The 15681-nt window shown below is 50.9% G+C and overlaps 1 protein-coding gene across 1 annotated transcript in view; it reads right to left on the reverse strand.

Annotated features, from left to right (window-relative positions):
- Window positions 1-4476: 4476 nt before the first annotated feature.
- The window catches only part of ACSF2 (acyl-CoA synthetase family member 2), a 38296-nt gene continuing 27091 nt past the window's right edge, over window positions 4477-15681 (reverse strand). The window contains 8 exon segments of the mRNA XM_080922429.1: window positions 4477-5360; window positions 5759-5827; window positions 5980-6090; window positions 6588-6729; window positions 8242-8393; window positions 9596-9703; window positions 13581-13640; window positions 14417-14511. Of these exon segments, the coding sequence (XP_080778555.1) occupies window positions 5310-5360; window positions 5759-5827; window positions 5980-6090; window positions 6588-6729; window positions 8242-8393; window positions 9596-9703; window positions 13581-13640; window positions 14417-14511 (788 nt within the window). The 3' untranslated portion in view covers window positions 4477-5309.

Here is a 15681-nt window from a genome sequence, read left to right on the forward strand (position 1 = left end):
GCTGTTTTCCTGTCCTTCAGCTGTGGCTGGAGTGGGGTACTCAGAAGAGATGCCATCCACACCAGGCAGCTCCCCCAAGCCCAGGGCACCAGCCTCCGTGCGTCCTGGCCTCCTTCCTCTCCTTTGCTGTCTATAAGTAACGCACATGCTTCATGTAACACGACTGAATGCTCTGTCCACAAGGGCAAGCAAGTTGATAACATAACCAGTGCAAAACAAACCTGCTTCAGAGAGCTGTGTCTAAGAGAGTTACATCTGCTGCCAGTGATCTAATGGCTCAGGAGACAGAGTGTTGGGAGAAGAAAACTGGCTTGAGAAATGGCGGGTCAAAAATCCCTTAGCTACCCCAAAAAAGAAAAGAAAAAAAAAAAAAAAAAGAGCTCTTAGCTACCATCTTGCCATTACCACTACTTGTGGATTTTTTTGCATTTTCTCATCGGTTTGTGTGTACACGTGTGCACATGTGTATGGGCACCCACACTACAGTGCTCATGTGAAGATCAGAGGACAAACCAAGGGATTAAGTTCCTTGCCTCTACTGTGAGGGTCCCATAGATCAAAGTCAGGGCATCAGGCTTGATGACAAGTGTCTTTTACCCACTGATCCCTCTCTCTGCCCTCTTCTTATGCATCTTTTAAAGCAGAAAGGGGTGCGAACTACAGAGGAGTAGACACTGTGCTGGTTTGTATATACTCGACCCAGGGATGGCACTATTAGAAGGTGTGACCTTGTTGGAGTAGGTGTGTCACAGTGGGCGTGGGCTGTAAGACACTCATCCTAGCTGCCTGAAAGTCAGTCTCCTCATAGCAGCCTTCAGATGAAGATGTAGAACTCTCAGCTCTTCCTGTGCCATGCCTGCCTGGATGCTGCCATGTTCCTGCCTTGATGATAATGGACTGAACCTCTGAACCTGTAAGCCAGCCCCAACTAAATGTTGGCCTTATAAGAATTGCTTTGGTCATGGTGTCTGTTCACATCAGTAAAACCCTAACTAAGACACCAAGATTGTTAATATTGATTTAGCAAAAGTTAATGCTCACATCAGTTATGTGAGTCTAAAACAAAACTCACACATGACCACATTCTGCTTGTCTCTGCCCTGGTTTGATTTTTGCTGGTGTTGTTTTTCTAAAACAGGGTCTCACCATAGAGCTCTGGCTGGTCCAGAACTCACTATGTAGACCAGAGCTGGCCTCAAACTCACTGGGATCTCTAGGTAACTTTGGTGTTAGCCCAACATCAGAAGTAAGACCACAAAACTTGTCAGGAACAGGAACACACAACAGTATTACCAGCATTTGGAGGGTTGAGACAGGAGGATCACCAAGAATTAGAGGTCAGCCAGGGGTTTCTGTCTCAGAAAAGACGAGGGAGAGAGAAAGAAATGGCAAGGAATAAAATACAAGTCCAAGAGAATTAAGGCTGTGCAGAGGAGATTTTCTTTACCCCACCAGGTGGCATCAGGTCATTGGGCTAGAAAGTAGACCTCCCTGTGTTTTGGGGTCACCTCTGTGAAGTAGATGGATTGATGTTTACTTAATGGGGCTGCTGAGAAGGCATCTGGAATGGTGCCTTGTCCTTAAGAGGAACTTAAACGTAACACCTCTTCTGCAGTCAGGAGGTGCTGATGCTGAAGGCAGCTAGGGCTACAGAGTGGGGGGGGGGGGGGGCTGCAAACGGGACAGCCAGGACAGCCCTCTGTGCGGCGCTCACTCTCGGGCTGCAGATGGAACACTTCCGTCTCTTCCAAGTGGGAACTGAAGTTGAGGGGAAGCCTAAACAAATCCCAGTCTAGCCTCTCTTGATTTTAGTTACCCTACATTTACTCAGCTTTAAAACCAATAACTAGGGGCCATCTGAAGAGATAGATGGTTCAGCAGTTAAGAGCACCGGCTGCTTTTCCAGAGGTCTCCAGTTCAATTCCCAGCAACCACATGGTGGTTCACAACCATGTGCAATGGGATCTCAGGCCCTCTTCTGGCATGCAGGTGTACATGCAGACAGAGCAATCATACACATAAAATAGATAAATCTTTAAAAATACAAAGTAGAGAGACCAAACTCCAGATGGTGGTCCTTTTTTTAAAGATTTATTTATGGCATCGGATCCCATTACAGATGGTTGTGAGCCACCATGTGGTTGCTGGGAATTGAACTCGAGACCTCTGGAAGAGTAGCCAGTGCTCTTAACCACTGAGCCATCTCTCAGTGCTTTTGTATTGCTGTTTTTTTTTTTTTGTTTTGTTTTGTTTTTTGTTTTTTTAATGCAGGGCCTGTTCCTTAGAGAAGTCCCAAGTTGGTTAATCAGAAATTATAGAAAATAAAAGTAGATTGGTTGAAAAACATGGAGAGTAACAAATACACGGGTTCATTTGCTGGCGTTGTTGGCTTTGGACTTTTTGTCACTGAATTGTTCTTTGAGACAAGGTCTTAGTTAGGACTTTACTGCTGTGAGTAGACACTACAAAACAAGGCAATTCTTATAAAGGACATTTAACTGGGGCTGACTTACAGGTTCAGAGATTCCGTCCATTATCATCAAGGTGGGAGAAGGCAGTGTCCAGGCAGGCATGGAGCAAGAGGAGCTGAGAGGTCTATATCTTCATTCAAAGGCAGACAGACAGGAGAAAGCTGACTTGCTTGTGGTTCGGAGGAGGGTCTCAGTGCACACCCCCACAGTGACACACTTCCTTCAGCAAAGCCTCACCTACTCTAACAAGGCCACACCTTCCTAACAGTGCACTTCCTAACAGAAGCATATCCAAACTGCCAGTCGTTATGTAGCCTAGGCCAGCCATGAACTTGCATCACTTTGTTTGCTTCCATCTTCAAAGTAGTGAAATTACAAACTTTATGCCAGCACACTCAGCAAGACCACAGAGTTCGTTTTGTTGTTGTTGTTTTGTGGGGGGTTTTCTGTTTGGTTTTTTTGTTTGTTTGTTTGTTTTGTTTTGTTTTGTTTGTTGGTTGGTTGGTTTTGGAAACAGGTTTTTTTTCTGTGTAGCCCTGGCTGTCCTGGAACTTGCTGTGTAGACAAAGCTGGCTTCAAATTCAGAGATCTGCCTGCCTCTGCCTCTCAAGTGCTAGTATTGAAGGTATAAGCTTCCATACCTTGTCCTCTCTCTCCCTCTCCTCCTCCCCACCCTTCAGTGGTTAAAAGTATTTATTGCTCTTGCATGAGGACCTGAGTTCAGTTTCCAGCACATACATGGTAGCTCATAACCATTCCAGGAGATCTCACATCTTCTTTTAACCTCTGAGGGCACCTGGCATGCATGAAGTACATGAACATATGTGCAGACGAAGCATCCATACACATCAAATAAATCAGTCTCTTAAAAAATGTTTAATGAGGCTGGTTGATGATGGTGCACTCCTTTGTCCGGTCATCAGGAAGCAGAGGCAGGTGGATCTCTGAGTCTGAGGCCAGCCTGGTCTGCAGAGTTAGTTCCAAGTAGCCAGGGCTACACAGAGAAACCCTGTCTCAAAACCAAAACAATAGTTTAAGGTATAAAAGTGGGCTGGAGAGATGGCTCAGTGGTTAAGAGCACTGACTGTTCATCCAGAGGTCCTGAGTTCAATTCCCAGCAACTATATAGTGGCTCACAATCATCTGTAATGGGATCTGATGCCCTCTTCTGGTGTGTCTGAAGATAGTGACAGTGTACTCACATATATAAAATAAATATTTAAAAAATAAAAAGATATACAAGTGTTTTGCCTGTGTGTGTGTGCATTGTGCACACACCATGTGGCCCACAGAGGCCAGAAGAGGGAGGAGGATCTTCTGGAACTGAAAGTATGGATGGTTGTGGAACACAATGTGGGGCTTAGGCTTGAGAGATGGCTCAGCGGTTAAGAGCACTGGCTGCTCTTCCAGAGGTCTTGAGTTCAAATCCCAGCAACCACATGGTGGCTCACAACCATCTGTAATGGGATCTGATGCCCTCTTTTGGTGTAGCTGAAGACAGCCACAATGTAGTTACATATAATAAATAAATCTTTAAAAAAAAAAGAAAAGAAAAGAAAAGAAAGAAACACAATGTGGATGCTGGGACGCAAGCCCAGGTTTTCTACAAGGGCTCTTAATGCTGATCCATCTCTCCAGCCCCTTCAGCATCTCTTTAAGAGGTGATAGCAAATTTTTTGTTGGTTGGTTCATTTTTGTTGTTGGTTTTCAAGAAAGGGTTTCTCTGTGTGGACCTGGCTGTCCTGAACTTACTCTGTAGACCAGGCTGGCCTCAAACTCAGGGATCCTCCCACTTCTGCCTCCTGAGTACTGGGGATTAAAGGTGTGTGACACCACCACCTGGCTGTGACAGCAATGGTGACAATAATTAAAGTTGGCTTTGGTACTTGTTATACACATATGTAAATTAAATGCTCCAGGAAATGTGCTTTAAAATGGATAGGATGTGAGTTACAGGCCAATAAGCTGTTATTTTACAGACTGATTTTTATTTATTTGCATATGTCTATGTAAGAATATACCATGTGCTGGGGGAGGGGGCTTGGAGGACAGAAGAGATCATCAGCCCTCTGGGGGTGAACTTAAAGGTAGTTGGGAGCTGCCAAATATGGGTGCTGAGATCTTCTGGAACAACAGCCAGTCATCTTAACTACTGAGCCCCCCTCTCTAGCACTCAAAACTGTTATTTTTTTAAAAAATTGATAATTATTCAGCCGGGAGTGTGGGCCAGTGTATTCATGAGGGGCTTTAAGATCCCCAGCTTTGGAAGACAAACAAGCAAAACTGAACACTTACTTCAATGTGAACAATGATTAAATGAGTAAAACAGACAAAGACCAGGTGTGGTAGGGAGAACAAAAGGCTGATCCCACCACTCCAGAGGCAGAAGCAATGAGAACTCTGGAAGTTCAAAACCAGCCTGATCTACCCTGTGCAACCAAGGGAAACCAAGATCCTGTCTCAAGGGAAAACATTAAGAAAAACGAACAAAACAAAAAGAAAGAAAGAAAATGGGGGTGGCTTGGAATTTCAAGAGGACGGAGTGGGGCTTAATTAAGTAGCTCACACGCAGCAGAGCGCTGGGAGATTAGGTCTGAAGGAGCTGGCTGCCCTCCCATCTCTTCCCTTCTCTATCCCACAGGAGCTACAGAGACACTGGTCACACAGGGAGCACTCTTTACGCCAAGTCACAAAGATCCGTGACAAGGGGTATGAGGAGGACTCAGGACCCTCCTTTGTGTGGGAGGACCGAGGAGGGCCTGGACAGGCTGGGAAGGACTGGGGAGGGCTCTCCTTCGCATTAGAGGGTTGGGAACTCTGGGAGGACCCTCCTTTGCTTCACAGTTTTAGATGTTGTTCCATCTGCTCTCGGAGTTTGAATTTCTGGATCTAGAAGAAAGTCAGGAGTGAGACAGAGTCTGCCCTGTGGCGCTATGGTAACTAACTAACCATCCTCGGTTTGCCTGGGAAGGATAGTTGGGGGAGGGGGACAAGTACTAAACCCAAGAAGGCCCAGAGCAAATCAGGATGAAGTGACCTCTGGAGCCTCCTGTTATCAGGCGCACTGTCTCATTGAGGGAGGTGGGACCACCTGCCCTTCTGCACCTAGCCCCACGCAACCCCCACACGAACTCTCACGACCCCCCGCACAGCCCCGCACGACCCCGCACGGCCCCCATGCAACCCCACACGACCCCGCACGATCCCGCACAGCCCCGCACGATCCTGCACGGCCCCACATGACCCCACACTACCAACCCCTCTCCGGTCTGCTCCACTTTACACACCTTTCCCGAGATGGTGAGAGGATAGCCTTCAACAAACACGACGTATCGGGGAATCTTAAAGTGGGAAATCTGTAGACCAGAGAGGGTAGGCATGAGGCTGGGCAAAGTCAGAGTCTCCCCTAGCAGGGCAGTTAGATCCATCAGGGCAGTACAACCCCCAAGACCACCCAGGATGACTGGCAGGAAGTAGGTGAGTGAATCAGGGTTCCTGGGGCTCCCACCTTCCCTTTGCAGAAAGCTTTGATCTCCTCTTCTGTAGTGGTCTCTCCGCTCTTCAGCCGAATGCAAGCACAGATTTCCTCCCCCATCCGATCGTCCTTCACCCCAACCACCTATCCGAGGTCAGAGACAGACATCTCACATCAAAGTTGGCCTGGTTAGTTTTTAATGTCAACTCGACCCACACTAAAGTCATCTGGGACAGAGAGAACCTCAACTGAGAAAATGTCTCCACCAGGTTGGCCCTTGGGCAAGCCTATGCTACATTTTCTTGATTGATGACTGATGTGGGAAGAGATAGCTCACTGTTGGTGGTGCCATCCCTGGGATGGTGGTGGTCCTGGGTGTTATTTTAAAAAGCAGGCTGGGTGAGCTATGGAGAACAAGCCAGGCAGCATCCCTGCTTCCAGGTTCCTGCTTCCAGGTTCCTGCCTTAAATTCCAGCCCTGACTTCCTTTGATGACAGACTGATGTGGAAGTGTGAGCTGAAGGAAACCCTTTCCTCCCCAGGTTGCTTTGTCGTGTTTTATCGAAGCAGTAGAGACCTAAGGCGACCCCCTTCATCAGCCAACCCTGGAGCGTCACCGTCACCGGGTTCGCAGGGCCTCACCTGCACTTCCTGCACCTGCGGGTGCTTGTGGAAGAAGTCCTCTAGCTCTGCAGGGTAGATGTTCTCACCACCGCGGATGATCATGTCCTTCGATCGGCCGACGATCCTGCAGAAGCCCTGTTCATCCATCGAGGCAATGTCTCTGTAACGAGAAACCCAGGAGTGGCCGTTCACCTCGGCTTTACTGGGCTAGTCCACTAGCTGCCTCGTTCACTCAGCCACAGAACCGTTTATCAAGCATCTACTATGTGTCTCCCACTGCTCTAGACTCCAACAGTCCCAACAGGAACAAAAACACCTCTGTAGCTTACTGAAGGAATGAAAACAACAACAGTCAGCGGAGCAGCTATCATATCCTCTCTGTCTTCCTATTTACCTGTTGGCTCGTCTCTATGGCTGGCTTCCTTTTTAAACCATTTAGGTCTCAGCTCAAATGTTTCCAGAGGCCTTCTCTGACCCTGGTCTAAGAAAATCCTCTCTCTCTCCACCACAGCCACTTCCTCTCCTATGACCCCGTTTGATTTTTTTTTTTTTTTTTTATGTCTGAAGTTCTCTGTCTCCTTCCACCAGACACACGGGAAGGAGAAGCAAGCCCTTTCTCATCTTGTTTCCTCCTGGCCCGTCCAGTCGAAACCACAACGGCACATAGCAGGTGTAAACGGAGAATGTGCAGATCTAACGAAGGGTGCATGCATGGGTCGGGGGCTTGACTCAGTAGAAGAGCACTTGCCTACCAGGCACAAGGCCTTGGGTTCCATCCTCAGCTCTGGGCTGGGGGTGGGAAGGAGAAAGGAAGAGAAGAGAGATTTGGGGACCAGAGAGCTGACTCCTAAGAGCTCTGGCCACTCTTGTTATGGCGCTTTTATTAATAAACAACACACTGAAAGCTGGCTCAGATTCTGGGGACGCCAATGATGTGCTTGTCCTAGTGTCTTATCTCTGAGAGAAGTAGGTTCACCCCATGACACACATTTTGACTTAGGGAAATTTTGTTGTTGTCGCTTGTTTTGAGACAGTCTTTGGAAAGTGGCTTTGAACATCAAATGCCCTAATTCCACCTAAGCCCTGTGATTACAAAAGCATACACCACCATGCCCCAGGGACTATGAGACACTAGGGATAGAACCCAGGGCTATGTGCATGCTAGACAAGCAGCGCTCCACCCACCAAGCTGGACCTACAATCTGTGTTTTTCCATTATTGAATACAAGGTCTCTAGCAGCTCAGGTTAGCTCTCAACTCACTATTTAGGTAAAGATAAAGATAACCTTAAACTTGATCCTACAGTTCCTCTCTACCACGTGCTAGGGTGACAGGCACATTCACTCTGCCAGTTTATGTGGTGCTAAAGCCTTAACCCAGCACTTCATGCACAGTAGACGAGAACACCAGAAACTAAGATACATCTCCAGTGAGCCTTGGAGGTGCCCCACCCTGGCCGGCCCCGGCACTGGAGATTAAATCTATGGTTATCATATAATAGCCAAGACCTAGATCCACTACTTAGCTACACCTCTAGACAAATTTTGGAAACCAAGTCTCTAGGTCGAGGGGGATCCTGGGAACTCTCACTTCCTAGTTGAGTTTTTCCAGCTCAGCCTCAGAACCCCATCCCCACTTGGTACCCAGTGTCCACATCATCTCGGAATCTCACCCTGTCCGATACCACTTGTCTTGTCCGACCGTTTCGAAGGTCTTCTCTGGCTCACCCCAGTAACCCTGCATGACGCAGTAGCCTCGGATGTACAGCTCCCCGGGCATGTTCAGCTTGGTCAGCTCCCCTGTCTCCAAGTTCACGATCTGGGCCTGGGACAGGTCAGTTTTCAGCTTGAGTCTCCCACTCTCTTGCTTTGGGGATAGGTTCCTTGGAGGTGGGGGTGGGGTGGGGATGTGGGGTCGGGAGCCGGGGGGGGGGGGCCTTTTCTTTCCTCCCCTTACCCTCTAAAGAAATGAAACTGCTGGTTCTACTCATCTCAGTCCAGGGAAAGGAAAGAGAGGATAGAATTGATCCATTGCCGTGAAGAGACCCACAATGGGCCTGAACCGTGGTGAGGGGGTGTGTGTACGGAGGGATACCATGTGCCTTTTAAGTTCCTGCCCTGGCTGTATTTTTACACAGGGTACTGAGGACAGGGCTAGGTAGTGAGCTGCCTTTAGGGGGGCCTGAGGAGTGCCATGCCAGATGCTGAATTATGAACCATGTAGAAGGGAAGGCCACTGTCTCCCCTCTTTTCCCACAAGGCAGCAACGAAGCTGAAGATGGCCACATGGTAGTACCACAGGATCAGGAGGGGGAGAACCTGACATCCCAGCAGACAAAGAACCACAGCCAATGTGCCAAGAGAAGGTGGGTCTGTGTCTCCCAAGTCTGCCCTTGGGGGTTGGGAAGAAGGATGTCTCCCTGACAAACCTCAGGGTGCATCCCAAAGAGGGTGACCGTGAAGCTGTGGAGAACCAGTGTGTGGGCATCCTCCAAGTTACCCCGGAGAGGCACGGAAACTCAGTCATATCTAAATAAAGTTACGTGGTTGGAGCCAGAGAGGAGTCATAGCTAGGAGTCTGAGACTGAGCAGTATTCTGGGGCCTTTGAAGTATAAGGGACCTTCAAGAGACACGCACCTTGGGGAAAGAAGAGCTCACGTTCAGACAAGAGGAGAGAGAAAGGGACCTAGGGGAAGAAAGCTACTTAAAGGGGAAAAAATTCCCTGTGTTCTGGCTCCTTTTTGAGACTGGCCTAGCTGCCCAAGACAGACAGTGGGCTTGGCAAAAACACACCTCAGACAGGAAGGGTGGCTAAGGAGAGGTTCGGCTGGCAGCTGCTCAGGGCTGCTGTCCCAGCTCTCCCTCCAGCTCTTCCTGCTTCAGCCCACAGGGCCGGGCCAGGTCCATCAAGCCCCCATCGCTGGGGCCCTCCATATTTGAGTGAGCTGTTTGGATGTCCGATAGAAAGCTCTAACTATCCTCAAGTGGTGGGAGGTGAGCTTCGAGGGTACCTGTCAGGGGCTCACCTCCGTGTGAGGCATGATTCTGCCCACAGTTCCAGCCTTCTGCTCCAGGGTGTCCTCGGGAAAGTTCATGAAGGTCACAGGGCTGTTCTCTGTGGTTCCATAAACAACCTAGAGGGGCCAAAAAGATGGCTTGAAGGGATATGAGGAACAGAGGAGGGCTGGGGTGACCTACCCTAGGTAGCTGGATGGTGAGAACTGGGGCAAGGGAGGGGACAAGAGCCAGAGGTCAGAAGCCAGAAGTGCTGCTCTCTGTGGGAGGTGGGGGGGGGTCTGAAACAAAATAAAGAATAAAAGCTAATCTCTCATGCGCAGGGTTCTGACACTCCCCTATGATGCCTGTGGCTTTGGCATCACCTGTACCCATAGTTCTCTCTGTCTCCAGGATGCTTTGGTCCTACCTTCTTGATTTCAGGCCACAATAGCCTCTGTCCCTTTCTTCCTAGCCAAAGGCCCCATAAACTTAATGAGAAAGGCAGCCTGGCTTGTGATCGAGCTGCGAATGGTACAGACACAGACACCACTCCCCTCCAACCTGGGACAAGTGCCTGGCCTTAGGGTGGGTACCCCACAAGCTCTGGAGACTTTCCTGTGCATTTAATTTCATCAAAACAAAAATATAGCCAGAGCACAAATTTAAAAGGCTTGTGGCATGCGTGTGCACACACACACACACACACACACACACACACCTACCTGCAACCTCCAGTGGTTAGAACATCGTGTGCAACAGAAAAACTAGCAGCCAGCCTAAATACCATCAGAGAATATTCTAGGCCTGAATGACCTGCACACACCCCATTCTAGAGGAAAAGAGTAAGAGGGGCTTAGGGAAGTGTGGCTTGGAGACCAAACCCCGCAGCTATGTACTGGGTTTCATGAGAAGGTCTAGCTATCTTGTCCTCTACCAGGTCTCTGTTGGTGGCCTCCGTTCCTGCACACCATCAGATGGTGTGGTTCTGGCATAGTTGAGGTATGGTTCCTCTACCACCTCCCCAAAACAGACAGCATCCCTTGCCAAACAACCCAGAGCTCACCCTGGGCCAAAGCTGTAACCTGCCTGCTCACCCTCCCTTCTCCACAGGCCTACAGACACGGTGGCTGGCAAGTGAGCCTGATCCACTCGGGCGGGGCTGCCACAACCTAACATCTGGCTAGCCAGGGTTGGTCGCCTGTAGCCAGCACCCCACCTCCCACTAGCTCACACAGTCCTGGAGTCATTGCCTAGCTCTGTCCTCTGCCAAGTACACATTGGCGCCACTAGGCCGCCACTCTGAGACCCCCCCTCCCCTTAGGGGTGGGTCCTAACCACTGGTGAGGGGAGGATCCGGAGATGAGGATATTTGGTGGAGATTAAGAAGACTGCAACCATGCCTGTGGTCTCCAGGTGTGTTGCCAGTCCTGTGGTTCACTCCCCACACACACCAGTTCCCACATTTCTGTGTAGCTTTCAGCCCTAGAAAAGGGAATGAGGGTGCAAAGGGCAGAATAGGGAGCCCAGAACTAAGAGAGGGGTCATGGACAAGCCCACAAGCAGAAGCTAGGAAAGGCTTGGTGCCACGGGCTCGGGCTCGGAGAAGGGGCAGAGGAAAACGCATCCCTGTCAGCTAGCATCATCAACCAGCTCCCCCACCTCCGGGGGATGAACTGAGGAAGGTTTAGCCCAAAGCAGGAGCCCAACCCACAGCGTCTCTCACGCTCCGCCTGCGCGGCACAACAGCCCCATTAAAGCGCCGCCAGCTGGCCGACCGCGGTGAGACGCATCCGGCCGTCGGGCCCCACTTCCTCCCTCCAGGAGTCCAGGGTGACCAATTTGCCAAGGGTGTATGGGGGAGGGGGACGTAGAGACTCAAACTTGAGCAAATAAATAAGTTCTGGGAACACCTCCCTCTGCCCAGTGGAAATTTAGAGGCCCCTCGACACACCTATCACCGCCCCCCCACCTCGAGGTGTTGGTCCAGATACAGGACGGTAGGGAAAGGTGCAGAACATTTGCAAACAGGAATGAAGGGGTTGGGGGATTCAGGAGAAGGGTCCTCAATCCTACACACGGTCGCCTGCTGTGAAAAGAGCCCCCAGCCATCAAGGACAGGGGCGCATCTCTGGGCGGGAGGGGGTTAAATCAGTGGCTTCGATGCTCCACGTAGTAGCTGGCTCTGCTGCCAACTGCGGTCAAGGCTGCCCTATAAATGGGCCGTGAGACCCGGGAGGACTTAGCCCCCAGCCCCGGCTCAAGGCGTCACGATCATGGCCCGAGTGCTCTTATTCAGTCTGGTCTTCCTAGCTATCCTCCTGCCTGCGCTGGCCGCCTGCCCCCAAAACTGTCACTGCCACGGTGATCTGCAGCATGTTATCTGCGACAAGGTGGGGCTGCAGAAGATCCCTAAGGTATCAGAGACGACTAAACTGCTCAACCTCCAGCGCAACAACTTCCCGGTGCTGGCTGCCAACTCGTTCCGGACCATGCCGAACCTGGTCTCACTGCACCTGCAGCACTGTAACATCCGCGAGGTGGCCGCTGGTGCCTTTCGAGGCCTGAAGCAGCTCATCTACCTGTACCTGTCCCACAATGACATACGGGTGTTGCGAGCTGGAGCCTTCGACGACCTGACTGAACTCACTTACCTCTACCTAGACCACAACAAGGTGTCGGAACTGCCCCGGGGACTGCTCTCCCCTCTGGTCAACCTCTTCATCTTGCAGCTTAACAACAATAAAATCCGAGAGCTTCGACCTGGAGCCTTCCAGGGTGCCAAGGACCTGCGCTGGCTCTACCTGTCCGAAAATGCCCTCAGTTCCCTGCAGCCTGGTTCCCTGGATGATGTGGAGAACCTAGCCAAGTTCCACCTGGACAAGAACCAGCTGTCGAGCTACCCCTCCGCTGCCCTGAGCAAACTTCGGGTGGTGGAGGAGCTGAAGCTGTCCCACAACCCTCTGAAGAGCATCCCAGACAATGCCTTCCAGTCCTTCGGCAGATACCTGGAGACCCTCTGGCTGGATAACACCAACCTGGAGAAGGTGAGTTCCCGGGCTACAGTTTTAGCTTCTCCTGGGATGCCACCCTAGTACATGGGGACAGCATGCCCTCCTCCTGGACTCCTCGCCCCTCAGATTACCCTCCAAAACAAGGGGCCTTGCCACCTTTCTCTGTTCTGACACACCCCCTCCCAATCCCTCTCACCCTCACCTGGTTACGCTGCTTCTCAGCAATTCTCTCTTGGGACTCCTTATAAGAGATGGGACTGTTCTGGTCCCACAAATGGCCTCCAGAGAGGCATCTACCCCAAACCCCACGGTGAACAGCAGACACCTCTTCCTGTTGGGCTTTCCACCCCTCCTTTGCCGTTTCCCCAGTCTCCCAGTAAGCCTGCCATCCCATAAAGGAAGGTTTGTCTATTGAGGCACCTTCCAGAAGCTGAGAGAACACAAAGAGACCCTGTTCCCAGTGAGCGCTGTGGTGCTAAGGTAAAATGAGGGCTAGAGGATGAGTTGGGGAGCATGTACCTTAAGGAGAATTCTTCCACACCCTCAGAGACCCTGACGGAAGCCCCGTTCCCTCTGTGGGTCCAAACACACTGTTTTATGAGTAGGGAAACTAAACCACGGACACCAAAGGCTTCACCAAGTTGCTGGCTTGGTGCTTATGCAGCCCGTGAATGAACTCATATGATCCTTGGCACAAGCCCCCAAGTGTCTCCTCAGAGCACAGACTGACTGTCTCATTGTCCCCCAGACAGTTTGTTGACTCTTGCTTTCCCCAGTCAGCAGATCCCTGACTCCTCAGTCCTTCCTCCCCTGGGGTGCTCAGTCTAGCCTGGTGGGGGCTGTATAGAAGCAGAATCCTTTTCTGGTAACTAGAAAATGACCCTGGTACAGTTTCAGCCAGAAGGTTTGGGCAGAGACCAAAACAAGGTAGAGCACAGTTTTGTTTGTAGGAAGCGTCACATCCCAAGAGGTCACAAATATGGAGCTGAGGGCATACACTAACCTGGGCAGAGGCCAACCTTTGTCTGGGTAGATGGAGCCTTCTGGGTGGATATTCCTTAGCCTGGCCTCACCCCAGCTGAAAGTAGACCACCCTGGTGCCAAAACTGTGTGCAGTAGAACAGCATAGAAGGCTGATTTAGAATGAGGGGGCCAGAGAGAAAATGGTACGAGGGCTTAGATGAGGGTACTAATACATTTCCTCTGGAGCCATCCATTCTGGCCCAAGTCCCCACAAATAGCATCTACAGAGGACAGAAGAGCAATGAGGACCGTGCTGGAGGAAATCCGAGGACCCTGGGGATGTGGGGAGCCTGGGTCCACCACCCATCCCACCAAACACTGGCCAGGTTCACTGTGTGCCCGTCTGGGCACTCAGAGCCAAGCTCTGGCTGCTTCCCAGACCCAGTGTTTGTGCAGGGAGGGTGCTGCCTAGGAGGTGGGGGACAGCGTGTGGTCTGCAGCTACTGTTTACTAGCTAGGTGACCCTGGCCAAAGGATTGAGCTTTTTCCATTTACACATTGGAAAGGACCCCTTCCCTCTCAAAAGAGGTGCTGTGGATTATGTCATTCAGACAACTCTGTCATTCTGCTTGGAAATTTGCGGCTCCTCAACAGGCCAGTGCTTGTGTCCAGGGAAAGACCCCGGTCCTCTGAGAAGAGAGCCAGGAGTCTGGAGACTGGGATTGAGGTGCTCACTTCTGCCTCTCTTACCTCCTAGTTCTCAGACGCTGCCTTCGGGGGTGTGACCACACTGAAACATGTCCATCTGGAGAACAACCGCCTGAACCAATTGCCCTCCTCCTTCCCCTTTGACAACCTGGAGACCCTCACTCTCACCAACAACCCGTGGAAATGCACCTGCCAGCTCCGTGGCCTTCGGCGGTGAGACTGTTCCTCCATATAGCCCCCAGTTTGTCCTCCACACGGTGGTCCTGAAGTAGAACATCCTGGACATACATCCTAGTCCGCTACCTAGCAGGTCAGGTACTGAGTGGCTCCATTCTCTCATTTGTCAAATGAAGATGACGACTCCAGATTTTTCTAGAGCCATTATCCATCCTGGTCACTGTCCCTTTCCCAAGCCTTCCCACCCAGCTTCTCCAAGCCCAGCAACTCTTTGTTTCTGCAGGTGGTTGGAAGCCAAGACATCGAGACCGGATGCCACCTGCTCCTCACCAGCCAAGTTCAAGGGTCAGCGTATTCGTGACACGGATGCCCTCCGTAGCTGCAAATCCCCTACCAAGAGGTCCAAGAAAGGCGGCCGCCACTAAACAGGTGGGAGCCAGGGAGGGAGGCCACCATTGTCTGCCTTTGGAGATTCCAGAGGGGGTACTGCTCTATCCCATGACACCACCTCTGAAGGGGCAATCAGATCCTCTGTCTTACAAAAAAAAGAAGGGGAAGATTGGGTGTCCTCTCCGAGGGCTTGTCCTAGGACATCCCCGGTTCCCTTTGATGCCTCTGGATAATTGGAGTCCTAATACCCATCTTCCCTCAATGCAGGTCCTGATCCAGCCAGTCCTGGTGACTGCCTTCTGCTGGAGAGACTACTGAGCTTCCCTCTACCATCCACACCTTCTCCCACAGCCTCCGCGGACGCACAGAGATGCCCCACACCTAGATACATCCTGGCAGAGGGGCACTGGCTATCTATCACCACGCTGGCTCCACTCAGCGGGGACCTAGGGAGGAACAGAACCTCTCCGCAGCCACGTGCCTGGCTCTGCCATGGCTCCTTCAGAGAAACTATTATGGGACCTCCTACCCTCTGTCCATCGGGCTAAAATCCAGTGGTTATTGGGATGACCACATTATTACCACCTTCCTCAGTTCCCTCTTTCCTGCCATTTGGAAACAAATATCAGGCCCTTGACCCTCCATGATTGCCAGAAAGAATTTCAGGCCCATGCGTCACTCTGCCAGTCCCTGCCTGCCAGGACATGCTAACAGGATACCAGCAGCTTGGCTGTTTATCCTTCCATGCTGTATCTCAGCCCCGGATTTCTATAAACATAACGTATGTATGTACAACATTTACTCTCTCACTATCCCTCAGCCTGTGTTAGTTAATAACTCACACTGCCCTGCTTTACCTCTGCTTC

Source organism: Micromys minutus (assembly GCF_963924665.1).
Source record: "Micromys minutus genome assembly, chromosome: 10".
Taxonomy (NCBI): domain Eukaryota; kingdom Metazoa; phylum Chordata; class Mammalia; order Rodentia; family Muridae; genus Micromys; species Micromys minutus.